The sequence below is a fragment of the Vitis vinifera genome, chromosome 12 (genome assembly GCF_030704535.1).
Source record: "Vitis vinifera cultivar Pinot Noir 40024 chromosome 12, ASM3070453v1".
Lineage (NCBI taxonomy): Eukaryota > Viridiplantae > Streptophyta > Magnoliopsida > Vitales > Vitaceae > Vitis > Vitis vinifera.
In genome coordinates, this window is record NC_081816.1 from 2,894,707 (window position 1) to 2,912,661 (window position 17,955).

A 17,955-nucleotide genomic window follows, 5' to 3' on the forward strand; every position below is an offset into this window, starting at 1 on the left:
TCTTGTTAATGCAGGAAGATGCGTTTTTGGTGTGATGTTTCTTGTTGGGAGTTGGCTCTCAAGGATTTTTTTCCCTTTTGTATTTGTGTAGACAGCCAATAGGAATGCTCAAGAAGTTGATTACTGGAGTTTTGGTGGAGTGGGGTAGTGCAGGGGGTTTGAGGATTAGGCATTGGAATTTGTGCTTCATGAGCTAGAAGCTGTGGTTTCTTTCTTGGTCCACATCAATAGCTTTTATATTAAGGACAGCGAGGATACTTTGGAATGGAAGTTGACTAACTGGGGATCTTTTTCACTCAAATTTTCTATTTTGGGGCTTTTCTCATGGTCTTTGGTTCTCCTCTCAGCTTTGGAGGTTTGGGTTCTGATTGTTTAATCTAAGGTTTGTTTATTCATGTGGGAGGCTGTATAGGGAAAATTCCTTACCATTGATTAGCTGATGGTGAGAGGGTGCATCCTGGTTAATTGGTGTTGCTTCTGCCATCAGGATGAATCAGATAGCTGTATTCTCCTTCATTACTTGTTTAAATCTTTTCCCTATTTTTGGAAAAATAAAAAAATAAAAAGATATGGTCGATTTTGTCTTGTTTAATGAAGAATTCCCATGTTATTTGGCATGGTGGTTTTGTAAGCAAGAAACAGATAAATTTGAAAAATAGTTATTCCTTTGTCTGTTTTGGCACATTTGGAAGTAGCATAACCGTAAGATCTTTGAAGGGAGGAGATATCAATGTTGAGGCAGAAAGCTCTCTCTCTTGTAGGCTTCATTAGGGAGTGATCATTTTTTTTTTCTCCTTTTGTTGGGTTTTCTATTTCTCGATACCTTGATTTATGTCTGATCTGTGGGTGTGGCTTGTTGCCCTAGACTTTTTCCATATCCTTTTCTGGGTACTCCTTGTATATTCCATGTATTAGCATTTTCCCTTTTTGTTGCTTTTGATATATATTTACTTACAAAAAAATAATTCTTTTCTCTTTTCCATGGTTAATTGGTGATACAATCTATATCCTTAGCTCATGCTTCAATGGTTTGAAATGCTTATGGAAGGTGGCACTTTATAACCTCTTAGTGAGATCCTGGATATGCAGAGGTTGCTTAGGTTTGTTGCATTTAGATTTTTGAGATCTGTGGTGGGTTAGGTTTACTGTGTTATGATTTTTGAAGTCCTGCTGTGGGAACATTTTGCATTATTTAACTTCCTTGAAGAGCATTTATTTCCTGGGTGGCAACATAATATTAATCCAATCCACCTTAACTACCCATCTTAGGTATTTGATCTCTCTGTTTAAGATTCCAGTGGAAGTGGCCAATGAGCTTCAGAAGATTCAAAGGGTCTTCCTGTGGTAGGGGTTGGAGAAGAAAAGGGATAACCTAGCTATTAATCCATTTTCTCCTCCACAAAGTCAAATAATTGGCTTGTCATTGCTAACTTGGTTGGTAGATTTATAGAAATATCTGGTTTCTATAGTACTTTCCGATCCATAAATGATTGTGTGATACATATAGATTGTGGCAGCATTTTTGCATTAAATAGAGGGCTCAATGGTAACACTTCTTGATCTTAAAGCACTTGTGCAAATGAAGTGTCAAGATGACGGTTCATTCACCAGTCTTGCCTAGGGCAATATAATAACTTGGTTGAGTTTTGATTTAAATTTGGTATACCAAGTAGTATATTTTACCCTGGTCCATGAACATCGCTAATCGTAGTCTTTAATAAGGCTTTTGAAATATTATACTTAAATTATTGTGTTTTGATTATTTTCAGAGACTTTATATTGTCCCTATATAAGGCAATAATGTGTTATTTTGTGATTGATGAACTATGATAGGGCTGTACGTGCAATGAATGAAACACTGAAGGCTAACCGTCTTATGAGAGACCAAGGCGATGACAGGGCATTTTCCAGTAATCCAGATATTCAAAAAAATGTATGATTCATCTTATTCTGGTAACTGAGGACTGCTTTTATACTTCAATTGCCTCTCTGTAGCATCACATGAAACTATTCTGTATGGTATGAATTTATTATTAACTTATTGACCTAGGATGTAGAAATTATGATCTTTCCTTGTGGTAAATGTGTTTGAGTTGATGTGTTTGTCTTTCTTGCCTTGGTCTTTAGCATCATATTAAAATAATTCTTATGATGTGAATATAATGTTCTTCAGTTGAATCCATAATTTGGCAAATGTGATATTTTCTGTGGTTGTCATGTTTTGTGTTGATATTATGTCATCGTCTTCTAATCTATCAAAAAAACAAAAATTATGTCTGATTGTCTTCTAGTTTATGTGTCATACTTTCTCATTATTTTGTAATATTGGCTGTGTGAAATGGTCTTGCAGGATTATCTAGACTGCTGCAGTTTTGGCTTTTGTTGGGAAGTGAGTTTTGTTGGCTTTAGGGTTTAGTTGTTACCTATTGAACTGTAATACAAAATTCATGTATTCATGTTCCTCATTTTTATAATTCTTTATTTTCTAGGCTAATATTTGGAGAACTTTGATGGGTTGGCTAGAGGGAGGGCATAGATCACTGGAGTTTTTCATAGAGGATTTTTGCATCTGCATCCCACCTGATTGTATCACCTGCACTTCTGTTTTTCAGTATTTTATGTAGGTGTTCTTTGGATCTTCTGTTTTTTCTTTAAGGATCCTTGTACCTATTTCCCTCTTTTCTTTTTTAATAAAATTCTCTTCTTATACACTTTAAGCAATAGAGGGTAAAAAAAAAAAAAAAATTAACACCTTCGGGTGAGACTTATTCTGAAAGAAAAACATCTAGATTATGGCATCCCAGTTTTTGGACTGGGAGATCACAGGAATGTTATGCTGCACAAAACGTTTGCATTAGCACTTTACCTCCTAAAAGTCATGCCTAGCCATTTTTGCAACTTTTTTCTCATTGTTGCTATCAATGTCAAACAATCACCACAAAGAACTCGTGCTTTTGTCCTGGTGGTCATCGCCATGCTTAACCAAAATTCTTTCTATTGCCACTACCTAAGCCACCTCCAAAGTTGCAATCACTTTCTCAGGGCTCCCAGTAGGGTAGGAAAGGCCTGGTCTGGTTGATGGACAATTATCTTGGTTTGGGCATAGCTTGCCCATGACCTTCTATCTGATGTCTTCAACTTCTCTTCATTATGATCCTGCATCTAGTGACATTGATTTGGTTTTTCATGGTTACTACTGTTGCATATTTTTTTTCATTCTGGCTTGTGTAGCTTCATAAAGATAAACCAAGTGCATTTCTTTCTTTCTATTCATTGTTTAGCCCTTTCACAATGACTCATCTTCCCAATGTTGCCAGTATCCACTCAACTGAAAAAATGTATCTCATGTCCCTCTCCAATTTGTTTTCTGCATTATTTTTAGACTGCTCCTCTCCTCCATTTATTGTTAAATTTGCACACATCAACTCTAGCCCTCCTTTGGAGAAAGTTCATTTTCTCTATGTTCTTATCTCTATATCTCCACTTTCTAGCCTGGCCTTGCATAATAGTCAATTACAAGAAAGTGATCATGTTGGGATCACAAACATACACAAAGGCTTTAAATATTTGTGAGGCTCTAAGACAACCATAAACATTAAATGTTCCAATGTATTTCTCTATCTTGGCATGGCCATGCCCAAACCTACATGTTAGTGTTGGCTGAGTCTTGGAGATCATGAGCTGAAATTATTTGGGAAAAGAACAGGATAGTGAAGCATTTGGTTGTCTTCAACATAGTCTGTTGCATCATGTTTACCTGTATTCATCTCCATTTGAAGGCTTGTATTTTCAACCTTGAATAATGCTTGTTTTGTTTCGCTGATTTTCCATCTGATGTTGCTAGTATCTTTGAATCTGCTTGTGGATATTACACAAGGCCATGTTAGTTGCTCTAGTTTTCTAGTCATATCATTGAAAGTTTCTGTGTCACTTCTTCAACATTTTATTTTCTTGTTTTAAGAATATAATATGCCTTAAAACATCTTAATTCCATGTATTTTCTTATTGGTTTTTCTATATAATTTGAAATATCAGTGGAGTGCTTTTCATTCAGGGATTTGGCTACTAAGGACTGTCAATATTTTGTCTTGCTCTTTTGCTATTAGTAATCACCTTGTACACCCTTTCAGGTATCTGATTTCCATCTTGATGGTCATGGGGAAATATCTCATGGAAGCTCTTCTATGTATACCCTGCCTAGGGAGCAAATAAGTTCCCAAAAGGCAATATCGTTGCCTTCATCTCCTCATGAATTTAGGAGTCAGACTTCTGGGAGAAGTGGAACTTCAGACATAGTGAATGATGAAATGGTTTCAATCTGGAACAGGGTTCTTGAAAAACCAATGTTCCATAGCAAGCCTCTATTACCTTTCCAAGAATGGAATATTGATTTCTCAGAATTAACTGTTGGAACTCGTGTTGGGATTGGTAAGCACTAAGAGATGGAAATTTATGCTTTTGCTATAATAGTTTGCTACATAGTATTGTGCATCTAACATTCTAATATGTATTTTGTGGCCGTAATATATACAGTGCATGGTCATGGGTTTGAAATGATATGGAAACAGTCCATGGTAGATCCTAAAAAAAATAGAAGATATGGAAATGCTTAGAACACTTTACTGCACTCATAAATAACAAAAATAAAATGTTGATTGATTTATCAAAATTCTATATTTTTTGTTCATAATTTATTCATCAACAAGAAAAGGCATGACAGTGAGGATAATTACACTAATATGCCAAGATTAATTATCAGAGCACTGTAATGCAGCCTAACAACATTTGAAGAGGTTGGAATGGTGCCACTTTCACCAGTAGCTCCTCCATCCACACCTTTCCCAGGTTAATTACTTTGTTTTTTATTTTGGGGGGGGGGGGGGGGGGGGTGGCACGGGGGGGCCTTAAATGTAAAGAATCTTCAGTCATGCTTTGACAAGTTTTTGTTGGGAATGTGTTTTTATTTTGTCATAAACTATTCCAATATTTTGGTAAGTCTATTGGTTTCCAATATGCCATATTCATTAGATAATTCTTTGTTGTCAACTGTTTCCACATGTTCTAAAATCACACCAGAACTGTATTGTTTCCAATGTTGGCAGCTTAAACTCACCCTCAAATGAAACAGCATTATGTAATCTTGCTCTGTTTCTGGTTTCCATTATTTGGGGAATGAAACTTTAGAGCCTATTGGGAACTGTTTTTATAACAGTTTCCTATTCTTAAAACCAGAACTGTTTTCTACGACTTGAAAACAAATTTGGTAATTTTTTGAGAACTTGTTCTAATAGGGTGTTTTCTGATAATATATTTTAATTGTTTTCAATTGTTTTTATTTGTTTTCTATAGTGAGAACTTGTTCTAATAGGATGTTTTTTGAGAATATATTTTAGTTGTTTTAAGTTATTTTTACTTATTTTCTATAGGTTGTTTTAAAAATAATTGTACAAATATGGAGAATGATTGAAAATAAAACACTATAGATAGAAGTCATTTTAAGAAATATTTGAAAACATGTTGAGGGCGTTCCAGTTGCACAAACAGGCTTTTGTTATAAAAAACATTAGAGAACTGGTTTCGAAAATTGTTCTTAAAAACTATTTTTTAAGGATTGTTTTCGAAAATTTTCACAAATAGGTCCTTAGTTGCTGATGCTTCCAGTATCAGTATAAATAGAAGGCTCTGAAACTAAGATCAGTTTTGTTGAGAGTGCTTTGCTTTTCTTCTATTTACAGGGTTCTTTGGAGAAGTTTTTCGTGGCATTTGGAATGGGACAGATGTTGCCATCAAGGTTTTTCTGGAGCAAGATCTTACTGCTGAGAACATGGAAGATTTCTGCAATGAAATATCCATCCTTAGGTATTACTTATTGATATGTTGATTGTGTTAGTTTTCTAATTTGTATACCCTACTGACTCCAGACCTCTTTTTCTGATTTGCCTCTAGCCGCCTTCGACACCCAAATGGTACTCCTCTTTACCTGCTATTATTGAAATTATACGGTGTCATTTGATTTGTGTTTTAAAGGTTGCTGCCCAAGATGGTGAACTTAAATATAACCTGGAATTTTGAATATAACAAAATCCTCCTTGTGCCATAATTGCAAACCCCATGGAAAGGTCAAAAAGATACCCGTTTTCTCTTACAAAAAATAAAAAAAGTAATATTCAGTGTTGCTGCTAAAAACTTTATTTCCACTCATTAACTTTGACATGTGGGTGGAAAAATCTCCAATATCAATAGTACATGTTCTTGGCTATCAAGTGTGAGTGAATAAATCAATATCTTATGTGTTGCAGTTATTTTATTTTTGGGTGCATGCACAAAGCCTCCACGCTTGTCAATGATAACTGAATACATGGAGATAGGATCTTTGTATTACTTGATCCATTTGAGTGGTCAGAAGAAGAAACTCAGCTGGCGTCGGAGAATTAAAATGCTGCGTGATATATGCAGGTGCGTTCAGCCTCTCAATAATTGTTTGGGACTCTTTCCTTTTAATAGTTTTGATAAAGGTAGTTACTGCATTTTACCTTAGTCCTATGTGTAAATTAATTTACTTTAGTTTTGAATTTTGAATAGCTGTGTAAATTAATGTTTAAAAATGTCGAATTTGATGATGTTCATGGTGACAACAATGGTGGACTGCTAGTCACAGCAGTGCTGGTTGTAAATTAGTCCAAATCTTGTAAGGCTGACTTAAAATGCTAGTGCATTGGTGGATGAAATATTACTCCAAGTTGCCTGTTGAAATTAGACATCCACTAAAACTTGATCTACTATTGGAACACATTAAACTTGTGATCTAACCTAGTTGATTAAGTCCTTAACTTGTGCGGCTTTTCAGATGCCTAAAAGCTTTTTCTCACTATTAAATGAACATATTTGATAACAAGTTAAGGACTTTAAAGTGGGAGTAATTTAAGCTTTAAAAAATCTTTTCAGCAAAGTTGAGGTCATATGCTTTAAAGTAGATCTTCAGGAAGAGGTTTCAGTATTTATTTATTTTGCATATGGTATAAAAATCCTTATTTACATAGACTTTTTTGAAAAAGCTACTTCCCTGAAAGCTAAATCTCGGTCGAATGAGTCCTTTGTATACCATGGAATTAATGAGTTAAGCCTTTCAGTTTCCATCTTGAATGGTTAAATTGATTTTGAAACAAAGTGTGCAAATCTGAGGTTGTTACTCTTAATGATCTTTTTAATAATTGATTGAATATTTGGCATACCAAACGTTGCTCTTGCCTTCCATCCAAAAAAAAGCAAGGAAAATTGTCAAACTAAAGGTTGGGGTTTTTTTTGGATGGGTGATGGGGAACATTAACTAGAAATATCTTTTGAAGACTTAGGTGGTGTTTGTTTTTTTACTTAATTCTAAATAGAATCTTAATGTTTAATAGTGTTACATATTAGGTTGTTTGTTTTTGTAATATTTTATTTCTATTAAGTATTAAAAAGTATAGAAAAACCAATATGTTATTTTTTCTATTTAGAAAAAGTTACATATTTTGGTTGTTTCTATTTAGTAAAAAGTTTATAATAAGTCATAAAAAAGTAGAAAAACAAATAATCTAAATTTTGAAAACAAATTGTTTTCAACAAAAAGCCAAAAAACAAACACTACCTACAAAGAGAGTAGGAAAAGCTGGTCCAAATGCCCTAAGCTTTAAATTAATATATTAATGATGATTTAAGTTCCCTTTGGGGCTTAGTATAGTTATTTTAAATTGAGTTGTCTTTTGTTAAGTTTCTGTTATTGGTGTTTATTTTTTTTCAAATTTTTATTTCTTTCTAGTCGTCTTATTATTGTCGGAAAGTTTCTATTACTTACGGTTTCTAAATAATATTTATTTTCAATATCTATTTCTATTTTTGTGGGGAAAGATAAGAAATTAGGAAAGTTGTCATATTAGGAAAGATAGTCATAAAAAGTCTATATGTACCTCTATAATTGAATTGTTTGTCATCTATAATGCTTTATTTGAATGCGTGATTGCTCTCCCCAAGTATGATTGTCAAGGATCTCTTTTCTTGTCTTTGATGTTTCATTTCATTCTATAACTTAAGAAACTTCTGTAGTGCTTGGAATCTAAAGATCTTAGGGTGTGTTTGGTATGGAGGAATAGGAATGGAAGTGAAAGTGAATCAAAATACCATGTAGAAGAGAGGAATTAATATCCTTGTGAAAGTGGGATTTGGTTTCCATAACAATGGATTTTTTGTTCCTATTCTCATTCTAAAAAATAAACCAAACAAAATAATGAATGGAAATGGAATTGATATCCGATTCTCTATTTCAACGTTCCAAACATGGCTTAATATCAATGGAAAAAGGAGTTTCCAGTTTGGTGGTTGGGTATGTTTTTTTCATTTTGACCTTTTGGTAGTAGCAATCGATGAGAGAGAACTACAAGGGTAAAAGCAACAGAGTCATTAATGCAGTCTAGCTGAGGGTCTAGACAGGGGATATTGGAGTAAGTCTTAGAACTAGAGGGGATGTGTCTTTATTTCTACTGTAACTTAAACAAAGTTAAAACGTCTCTTCTTATGCAAATTAAAAAAATTGCTTTTAGACATTGATACTATGGCTGCAAATGTACCGCCTGCCCGAAGATTTCGGTCATGTTATATGATAAAATAATATATTGTGAATTTCAATTGCATTTTATGGGGAATGTAGTTGTAGCTTTACTGGTGAAAGTTGTCATTTTGTTAGGCCCTTTATGATTTATATTTTTACTCTTAAAGTTGAAATGCCTTCAATGGGATGCCAACACATTGTAGTCGATCGTACTAGTAAATTTTGTCTTTTTTCTTAGTAAACTACTAGTGTAAACTGAATAGAGTTTCCCACTGTGAACAAGGGGTTTGATGTGCATACACCGGATGAAGATTGTCCATCGTGACATAAAGAGTGCAAATTGTCTCGTCAATAAGCATTGGACTGTCAAGATTTGCGATTTCGGGCTCTCAAGAGTAATGACAGACACACCCTTGAGAGATTCCTCATCTGCAGGAACTCCAGAATGGATGGCTCCTGAACTCATCCGCAATGAACCCTTCACAGAGAAATGTGATATTTTTAGCTTTGGGATGATTATGTGGGAGCTCTGCACTCTTAATAGACCATGGGAAGGCGTGCCACCAGAACGGGTATTCTGCTATGAAGTTGCATTTATATTTATTAATTTTGGGTTAAATGGCATCTAATATTTTTGCTGAAAGGGTAGAGTGAAATGGCTGACTCTCGTGCTTCCAACTGTTTAGGTGGTATATGCTGTTGCTCATGAAGGATCACGGCTGGATATTCCTGAAGGCCCCCTGGGCATGCTTATAGCAGGTACGCTTTCTCAAAATGTATTACTGTTTAAACCTCTTCGTCAAATGGTGTTAGATGCTCATTTTTTGTTGGCATTGACTGCAGATTGCTGGGCAGAACCGCATCAAAGGCCAAGCTGTGAGGATATCCTCTCCCGCTTGCAGGACTGCGAGTATACCCTCTGCTAAATCAATCTGTGTATTGTATAGAACCTAATAGTAGAGGTGTGACAATGTGCTCTCGGCTTTGTAAACTTTATTATGACTTTCTTGTTGTACAAACCTGTCTTTTTGGGTGCAATCAAAAACAATGTTTAGTTGGTCTGAAGTATTTAAAATGGATTCATTTCTAAGAACTAATAAACAAGGCATGGCCAACGGCAAACTAAAGAAGCAAAAATGCTAAAAGGAAAAGGAGATAAGGAGCTTGAATGGGATCTCAATTCTCAAAACTCAAGACATGCCTCTCTCCCAGGTTCAATCAAGTATCCTCCGCCTATTCAATGCATCTTCAAAGCGACTGCAGGAGTCGATCCTCATCTCAGTGCTCATGTCATTCTCAGGTGCAGGGTAATAATCTTCTCTTAGCTGTACATCCCTCAAATTTGGGATAGCAAGTAAGAAGGTCATGAAATGCTCGTGTGCGGTTCCATGGATGAACAGCTTCCTCAGTGTAACGCACTCAGCAAGCAAGCCAGCAGATGGGAGCGAGAGACTCCTGTGGTTAACATCCTTGTCCTGTGGCGGCCAATAATCCAGCTCATTGAGAGTCAGATTCTTAATCCCATTCAGGTAAAACCGCTCCCACGTGCTCAAGTCCGTTTGCCCTGAAGGCGCAGTAAGAGCGTAGCCTATGGTATCACCACAATCCAACTTCATCTTTGACAGCCGAGGATATCGCATGAGAGAACTCAGCCCAAATGGCTGTGATGGCTTTGACCGTTCCCTACAGTCACCTTCAACCTTTATCTGAATCTCCTCCAAGCACGGGCAATCATCAAGACCTGCCTTTGCTAATGGAGGCAGAAGCTCACCTACGCCAATCCAAAGAGAGAGGCATCGCAGGCGTTCCCAAGTTTTTGAGCAGATCCCATTGCCATTGTTTTGCTCGTAGGAAGCGTCCAGATCAGTGGTGTACTTGCGCTTTTTCTTCTTGATGGAGGCCTCATGGTCCCAGAATCGATCATCATCCTGGCTGGGGATACTTGGTTGCTCCAATTCGTTAAGGTCAAAACTGTGAGCCAATATCGCTTCCTCCGAATCCTCAAACTGCTCGGACCTATCCCAAATGCAGTCAATGTGCAGTCGTTGAATCCGATCTCGAATTGGCTCCAAGCCTCTCAAAGCAGACACCGCGTCAAGGTTCTTGCAACAAGAAATCTTAAATTCAACTAGAGTCGAGCGACGCAAACAAGCCATTGTGCTTATACCCTTCCATGTAACCTTCTTGCAACCATGAATCTCAAACTTGGCCAACTTGGAACATCCTCTGGCAATCGCTATCAACCCCATATCTGTCAAGTCGGCCGAGTTCTTTATCGACAGAGACTCAAGCCCTTGACATAGTGCAACACCGTCTAACTGCGACCCAATCGCCAAACACAACCCATGAAAATGCCCGAGCTTAAGCACCCTCAACTTGGGACATCTGGAATTCAGCATCTCCAGTGTCGCCCCGCTGTCTCTGACATTTTTACAGACATCTAGGACCAGCTCTTGCAGCAGTGGAAGCCCTGAAAACAGCCCCGACAGGGCGGTGGTACTGATTCCGGCATCCTCACTACTAAACCCTTCCTCCTCCGGATCTCCCCTGCCGTTCGACAACGACGCCGTATCGGCCAGATGAAGAACTGTCAATCCCGGGCAATTGCTAGCGATAGCCACAATAGCTTCATCTCCAACAAAACCAATGTATCTAGGATCAAACGTGCAAGCAATAAGAAGTTGTTGGAGATTAGGGCAAGCCGCTGTAATGGCGAGAATCTCATGAGACTTGAAGCCCTCGGCGAATGACAGAGTCATCAGATCTAACCGAGTCAGAGCCGCCGCGGTCGCTGGATGCGCCTGCAGTGCCGGAGGCAAGTCCTCCGTCCAGTAATAGAAGTTTGAAAGATCGACAGAAGTGAGCGAAGTACAGTGACGGAGAATAGGATCAAAATCGGATCCGAGCGCTGATGGAGAGCGCTGATGCCACTTGACGAGCTTGATGTGCGTGAGATTGGGCCACTGGGGAGCCAGGAGTTGGAGAGTGGCCGGAGTGCGAGCATAGACAGTGAGCGAAGTCACCATCGGAAAGGCATGGCGAAGAAGATGAGCTAGAAGCATAGGATCAGAGGAGGGAGAGATAAGAGAGTGGCCCCAAGGCGAGAGCAGAGAGAGGTCAAGGTGAGTCACGGCCCGAAAACAAGTCGGAATCATATACAGATTGTTGTGAACGACGTTGCCACGGAGGGTGAGGGAGGTCCGCGTGCCCCTCTCCAACACCAGCCATTTTCGGCAGACCAGCGCGGCGGCGTTCCTTGCCCTGGTGTCGGTCACGCTCGCCAATATGCTCGACAGAATCGCATCCGGCAGGTCATGGATAGTAGTAGCGCCGCCGGCAGCAGCTCCGGCCATGGAGGTAGGCTTTGAACACAGCGTCTGCTTCTATAATTTGTCGTAGTTGTAGTTTTGATCCATAGAGTAGAAAGCGGGGGAAATGGGGAAATCGAGAAGAAGATACAGTAAAGGGAGAATGGTGACTGGTGAGGGTTGAGTTGTGTGGCGATATCCAGACCCACGTGATTACAATGTGTCTGGTTAACGGGGCTCCCGTCAACCCGCCCTTGTGAGCGCGTGTCCCCAATCTCCACCCACCTTTCCCTTCCCTTGTCACGCTCTCCCCCACACCTCTTTTTGTGATTTTATCATTAATGGATCCACCTCATCAGTCATCTCCATGGTCCATGATCCATCCATCCCCTCTGCCCTTTACATTCACCATCCGCTCCCTTCTTCTCTTATATACATACACAATGATGGAAGACAAGGTTTCCAAACCTAGTATTTGTTCATCTTATATTATTCATATTATTATAATAAAACTATGAAATTTTATCAAATACCCCTACAGTCTTTTTTAATTGCAAACATTACCCATCATAAAAAAACCAAAACCAAAAATAAAGCGTGACAGACCTACATAAGAGTAGAGCCCATCCTCTCATGAGTCAAGTGTCTTGTACTCGATCTAGTCATGGCGCATCTCGTACACAAAGTGGACTAAACCCCCCTACCCTATTAAAATTGGATCAAAAAAAAGGAAGGAAAAGACAAAATAAATAGAAAAAAATAAACATAAAAATGTGATCAGTGATCACTTGCATGAATTGACCCACCGGCCACCATGAATGATGGGTGGTACGGGTGGGTACCTAAAGGACAAATTTCTCATGGCTGAGGGGCAAATGAGGAGAGGGATGAACCTGCACGATTCTTGATTGAGTTGGAAGTTTGAAAATTGGTCCCTCTTCCCCAACCCCAAGCCCACGCTTTTTATAGATTTATTTTATTTTTCACATGGGAAAGTGAGGGTCGGCACTCGGTCTACACTCTACAAGGACGTTTCATCCATCCATTTATAGGATGGGCGGCTGGGAAATGGGGGTGTGTTCCTTTCGGTACTTATATAGCAATATGTTATGTAAAAGCCCTTTCCTTTTAATTTTTATTGGTTTGTTGGGTTTGGAAAAGACTTGAAAGTGTTACATGATGGGCATCACTCACTACCAAAAGTTGATAGATGGATATAAAAGCCTTATGGGTTTTTGCTTCAGCTTTCCATTCTTTTCTTTTTTTGATTCATTTCTGTTGCCTTCTTATTTTTTGGGAAATCAGAGGCTTTTCCACCACCCTTTAGGGCTTGTTGGATTGTTTGTTAAGTTATTAAAAATAGAAAATCTAGGATTCACCAAACCCTGGTTCAGAGTCCTCACCATTTCCTAATGTAATCCAAATTTCTATTTTTGGGTAAAATTTTTAGAATATCACAAATGGCGTTGCTTTCTTTTTTATAAAAATGTTTTTAGAATACAACTCTTCAAAGTGAAAAGCAGACTTTCAGTACCAAATTAGAAGAAAAAAAGAGAGAGAGAGAGTATAACATAAGTTATTATACAAATTGTAAGGATTATAGCATGAGGTTTCCTTCAGAAACCTTGTATCAACTTTTTTAATGACTCGATTATATTCCTAACCATCAAGGTTATTATTCCGAAAAGGCTTAATGTGTGTTATACAATATATATGGATCCATAGATATGTTAAAATCCCTAAAGAATAAAAGAATATATGGAACAATCAAATCCTTGAAAAATTAATATGACTAAAACAAATAATTCCCCGAAGGATAAATATTTCATAATATATTCTAGATAATGTCATGTAATATGTTTAATTAAGTTACGTCTTTGTATGGATTAAAATGGAGGCTTATAATTGCTACGATCTTATTAGAATTCCTAAAAAGTTTATAAGAGTAGTTAATTATCTAATGAAAGATCTTGGAAACCAAAATTTTGTCTTAACTTGTAGATTGAGTACTTTCCAAATGGAATGTTGGCCCATCAATTAACACACATAAAGTCCTAAAGCGATTTCATGTGGACAAATCATATCCATTAAGCTCTCTAATATAGTCCATTCATTTAAAGTGAGCAAAAAAAAAAAAAACCTCTACAAAAGATAAATGAAAAACTACCTGATCCAAAAGCAACTTAATTTCAATGTCATTAGTAAATTGATATATATTGCAAATTATAAATGACCACATATAGGTTCTTTATTGCCTTGTTTCCAAGGTAAAGTTTTATGTCAATGTGAAGAAATTAAAATTTGGAGATTGAGAGATCTATCCATTAAAACATTGAAGAAAACATGATTATATCTACATGAAGAGAAGAATACTAATATAGATATATAATACTTTTTTTTTTCTTTGTACAAGTTTTGTTTTACTAAGTTTTACCAATAAGATTTTTAACCAGACTGTTATAATAGTCCAAAAAAATATTATACTTTTTTTTTCCTTCACTAAATTTTTCTTAGGAAGGATTTAATAAGACATATTCTTATAATCATCAAAGGGATAATGTTATAAAATATAAGAATTTATCAAATTGTAAGAACTTGTATATGATCATCCATATTGAGGTAAACGTCTTCTTAACTCTCTATAAAAGGAGAAGACTTGCTAATGAAATAATCTTTTATTTTTTTAGTATTCTTATTTATTTTCTCTTATGATTTTATTTTTACAAAATTATTCAATTTATATAAAATAATATTTATTATTGTATAAAAACTCAAGTTTTTATTTTGTTAATTGAACTACAAATAATAAAAGATAATACAAAATTGTCCTAAATAAATTAATTGGTATTTTTCCAAATCATAAATTTAAGAGTTTTGTCATATATAATCCAAAATAAGAGACCTTCAATCATTAACAAAGATCTCAGCCCCTGTCATTAGCCCTCTATCTAATAATTGGATCAATTGTTTTTATCAAGGGTTCTAGTTTTCCTCTATTAAAATTCTGCCCCCATTTCAAGGTGGTGAATGTCAAAATAGTGCATTGAAAGAACATGATGAATTTCAAAATCATTGAATTCAAAGGAGGGAGTGTCTACTTATTATAATATGAAAGTGCATAATCTTCTAAAAGTCTTTCAAATTTAGAGATAATAATTTGGTTTTGAATAAGTGACTTCCTATTTTCTAATTATTTAGAAATCATGATATCAAATCATGCTTTTTCCCACCTTTAAATGCCAAATCAATGCCACAAAAATAATGCTAGCACATGCTCTTACATCTTCAACTTCTCATTAATAAAATTTGACCCGTACTTAGAAATTATGAGTCACATATTAAAAATGATTATTTGATTAAAAGGGTGTCTGAAGATCCAAATTTTAAAATTTAATCTTTCATCTTATATTGGTCTTATTTCGAAAAAAAATACCCTTATTATTTTCTTGTAAAAATAACTCTCGTTTTTAAACCCCATATGTAAATATTTGAAATGATAAAAGACATTTATGTCAAAAATGAGTTATTTTTCAAGTCAAAACATATGAATAGTTAGATTTGCAAATTGAGGGATCATTCCACCCCTTTCATCTAATTAATTCTATAAAAAAATTCCGATCCTATCATAATAAAAAATCGAGATCAATTTCATTATGTCATATGCATTTCAATCATCTGTGTTCAAGTTTAGTCCTATTGTTTTATATTTTAATCATCATTTAATAATCTAAATTTTACTATATACTTTTAACAATTCAGATCAAAACATCGTTTGATATCAATAATTTCCCGTAAAAATTTTATTAAATTTTTTTGAAATATTATATAACGGATGTGTGTACATTAAGTTTTCATCTTAAAAACACAATTGACTGATTAAAAGGCAAAACTTTGTAGGCGGAAAATGTCAAGTGAGGCGGCGCATGTGCATGTTAGTGTAGATGATGGGCTACCAGAACAATTGGTGTTGGATTTTCTTTGATTTCCCTTTACACCAGATGAGTGGCTTTAGGGTTTGATCACCAGACAATGAATCAAAAGGTCAAAAAAAAAAAAAGAAAAAAAAAAGGGAAAGTCCAGAAGTTTCTTAAAAAAGAAATGGTATACCTTTTGTCCACATCAAACCAAGCAACTCAAGACATCTTATGATCTTTTAAGCCCAAATTCATTGCTTCTCACCCCCTTTCTCTCATATCAATCTTACCATGTATGCTCTTTCATTCACATCAGAGATTCATGCTCTCACTTCTCTTCTTTTTGTTACTTTATTCATGTATTTTTCTCACCTCCCACCTCCTTTTTTTGTCTAATTTTCCTATTGCAACACCACTTTTATCATTCCACTACGCTTTTCTTTTCCATTTAGCATGCATTTTACAAGTAAGAATATGAATAAAAATAAAAGTGAATAAATCACAATATTTCAATCTTTATTTTTTATTTATTTCTCATTCTCTATTAATTCAACTTTAATAGAGACCAGCACTCCGAGACTTGGGTCCTCGTAAAAAGTTTTAAGGACTTGGTTATGAAAAATTCCTCGATTATAAAAGTCTGAATTAAAAATTAACTATTCAATAATAAAAAACAAATAAATTAAATAAAAGTTTGATAAAGTAACATTCTTTTTCCTTTTTCAACCCTCAACTGGTACATGATATGAAATGAGTAGTGGGAGTGGAAATGATTGGGATAAATCATAAATGTGAAGTTAAGAAATATGGTAAGATTTTGATGCTGCCTTTGGGACACATTATCCATTAAAGCCATAAATACTATATGGGTATATTTGTGGAATCACTCATTACTTTAAGAAATAAGTTTGATTTTATGCCCAAGTGATAAGGATACGTGGGTCATACATATCTAAGCTTTACATTCAAGCAGTGAAAGGCAACATTTATAGCAAGACTCACCCCTTCTACCCTCCAACCCACCAACACATTTCCAAGTTTTTCATGCAAGGGAATGAGAATGAGAATATGAACAAAATAAGGATATGTTTTGATCTTTATAATAATAGATCAATGAGAGATATGGAATGTGTTTGGATTATTCTTTAAAACAAGAATAAGAATAAAAAAATTAGTATTATGATTCATCTTTATTTTTATTCCTATTTTCGTTTGCCAAACATACCCTAATTATGTACAAATATATATCATTTGTACCATGTATAAACAACCATAAAACTAATCCAACAAAAACCATCAAATTGGTTTGAAAAAGCCAATAATGAGATGGGGCCAGCAGACCTGATTGGCACTAGCCTTGACTGGGACTTCTGGACTGCAGATGGCCGATCAATTATTATGATTCAGTTTCTTGGTGTAACTTTTTTTTTTCTTTTTTGGAAATTAAAATTCATTTATATTAAGTAAAAAATTTTATACTAATATTTTATTAATTCATACAATAAAACTATGTAAAATAGAGGAGCCTTAAAATTCTTCCATGGAGAAATTTTGAGAGAGAGGGTGTGGCAAGTTACAACTTGGAAGCCATCTCTCTCTCCAACGACTTACAGACCTCGTGCTCTAGAAAGTCAAATAGAATTAATGTTGCGAAGACTGAGACGAGTGTCAGCAAGGCAAGAACGAGAGGAGAAAAATTAGTGGTGAAATTTTGACCCCGTCATCATACCTTATCTTCACATCTGTGTGTGGGTAATCATTTTTAATATTTGAATTGAATTAATTTCAACTGAAAGTAGACCAAGATTCTAGCAACTTCTAATCTAAACCTGATTTATTTATTTTTTTTAATATTTATAATTTATATTATTCTACATTATAATATTATTTATTAGTCTTTAAAAAAAATATTAATCATAATTATATCATGTATTACTCTATTTAGTATAAAGATATATAAATTTATTATTTATTTTTTTTGTTATATCTTATCATATATTTTATATACCCTTTAAATTTTGGTGAAAATATATAAAATAAAATAAAAAAACATTTTGGGAGGGTTCCACTCTAACAGTCTTACTTAATTTGATTTTAAATTATATAATCCCATTGATTTGATTGATTTGATCATAACTCAAACTCAATT

General features: G+C 35.4%; 2 protein-coding genes and 1 long non-coding RNA gene across 5 annotated transcripts in view; 2 read left to right on the forward strand and 1 right to left on the reverse strand.

The window, feature by feature from the left end:
- Nucleotides 1-9,649, forward strand: part of LOC100255804 (probable serine/threonine-protein kinase SIS8) — a 52,124-nt gene extending 42,475 nt beyond the window's left edge. For all 3 annotated transcript variants that reach the window (XM_010658739.3, XM_010658738.3, XM_002280688.5), the window contains 8 exons: nucleotides 1,834-1,933; nucleotides 4,131-4,428; nucleotides 5,736-5,859; nucleotides 5,947-5,966; nucleotides 6,300-6,456; nucleotides 8,868-9,156; nucleotides 9,271-9,343; nucleotides 9,428-9,649. In XM_010658739.3, coding sequence (XP_010657041.1) covers nucleotides 1,834-1,933; nucleotides 4,131-4,428; nucleotides 5,736-5,859; nucleotides 5,947-5,966; nucleotides 6,300-6,456; nucleotides 8,868-9,156; nucleotides 9,271-9,343; nucleotides 9,428-9,510 — 1,144 coding nt within the window. In that variant the 3' untranslated portion in view covers nucleotides 9,511-9,649. The remainder of the gene's footprint in view (nucleotides 1-1,833; nucleotides 1,934-4,130; nucleotides 4,429-5,735; nucleotides 5,860-5,946; nucleotides 5,967-6,299; nucleotides 6,457-8,867; nucleotides 9,157-9,270; nucleotides 9,344-9,427) is intronic.
- Nucleotides 1,943-2,636, forward strand: LOC109123542 (uncharacterized). The gene is made up of 2 exons (XR_002031287.1): nucleotides 1,943-2,389; nucleotides 2,490-2,636. It is a non-coding gene; the product is annotated as an uncharacterized LOC109123542 (long non-coding RNA).
- On the reverse strand, nucleotides 9,640-12,831 carry LOC104880827 (F-box/LRR-repeat MAX2 homolog A). The gene has a single exon (XM_010658740.3). The coding sequence runs from the start codon at nucleotides 11,935-11,937 to the stop codon at nucleotides 9,799-9,801; it is 2,139 nt and encodes a 712-aa protein (XP_010657042.1). The 5' UTR covers nucleotides 11,938-12,831; the 3' UTR covers nucleotides 9,640-9,798.
- Nucleotides 12,832-17,955: the final 5,124 nt, after the last annotated feature.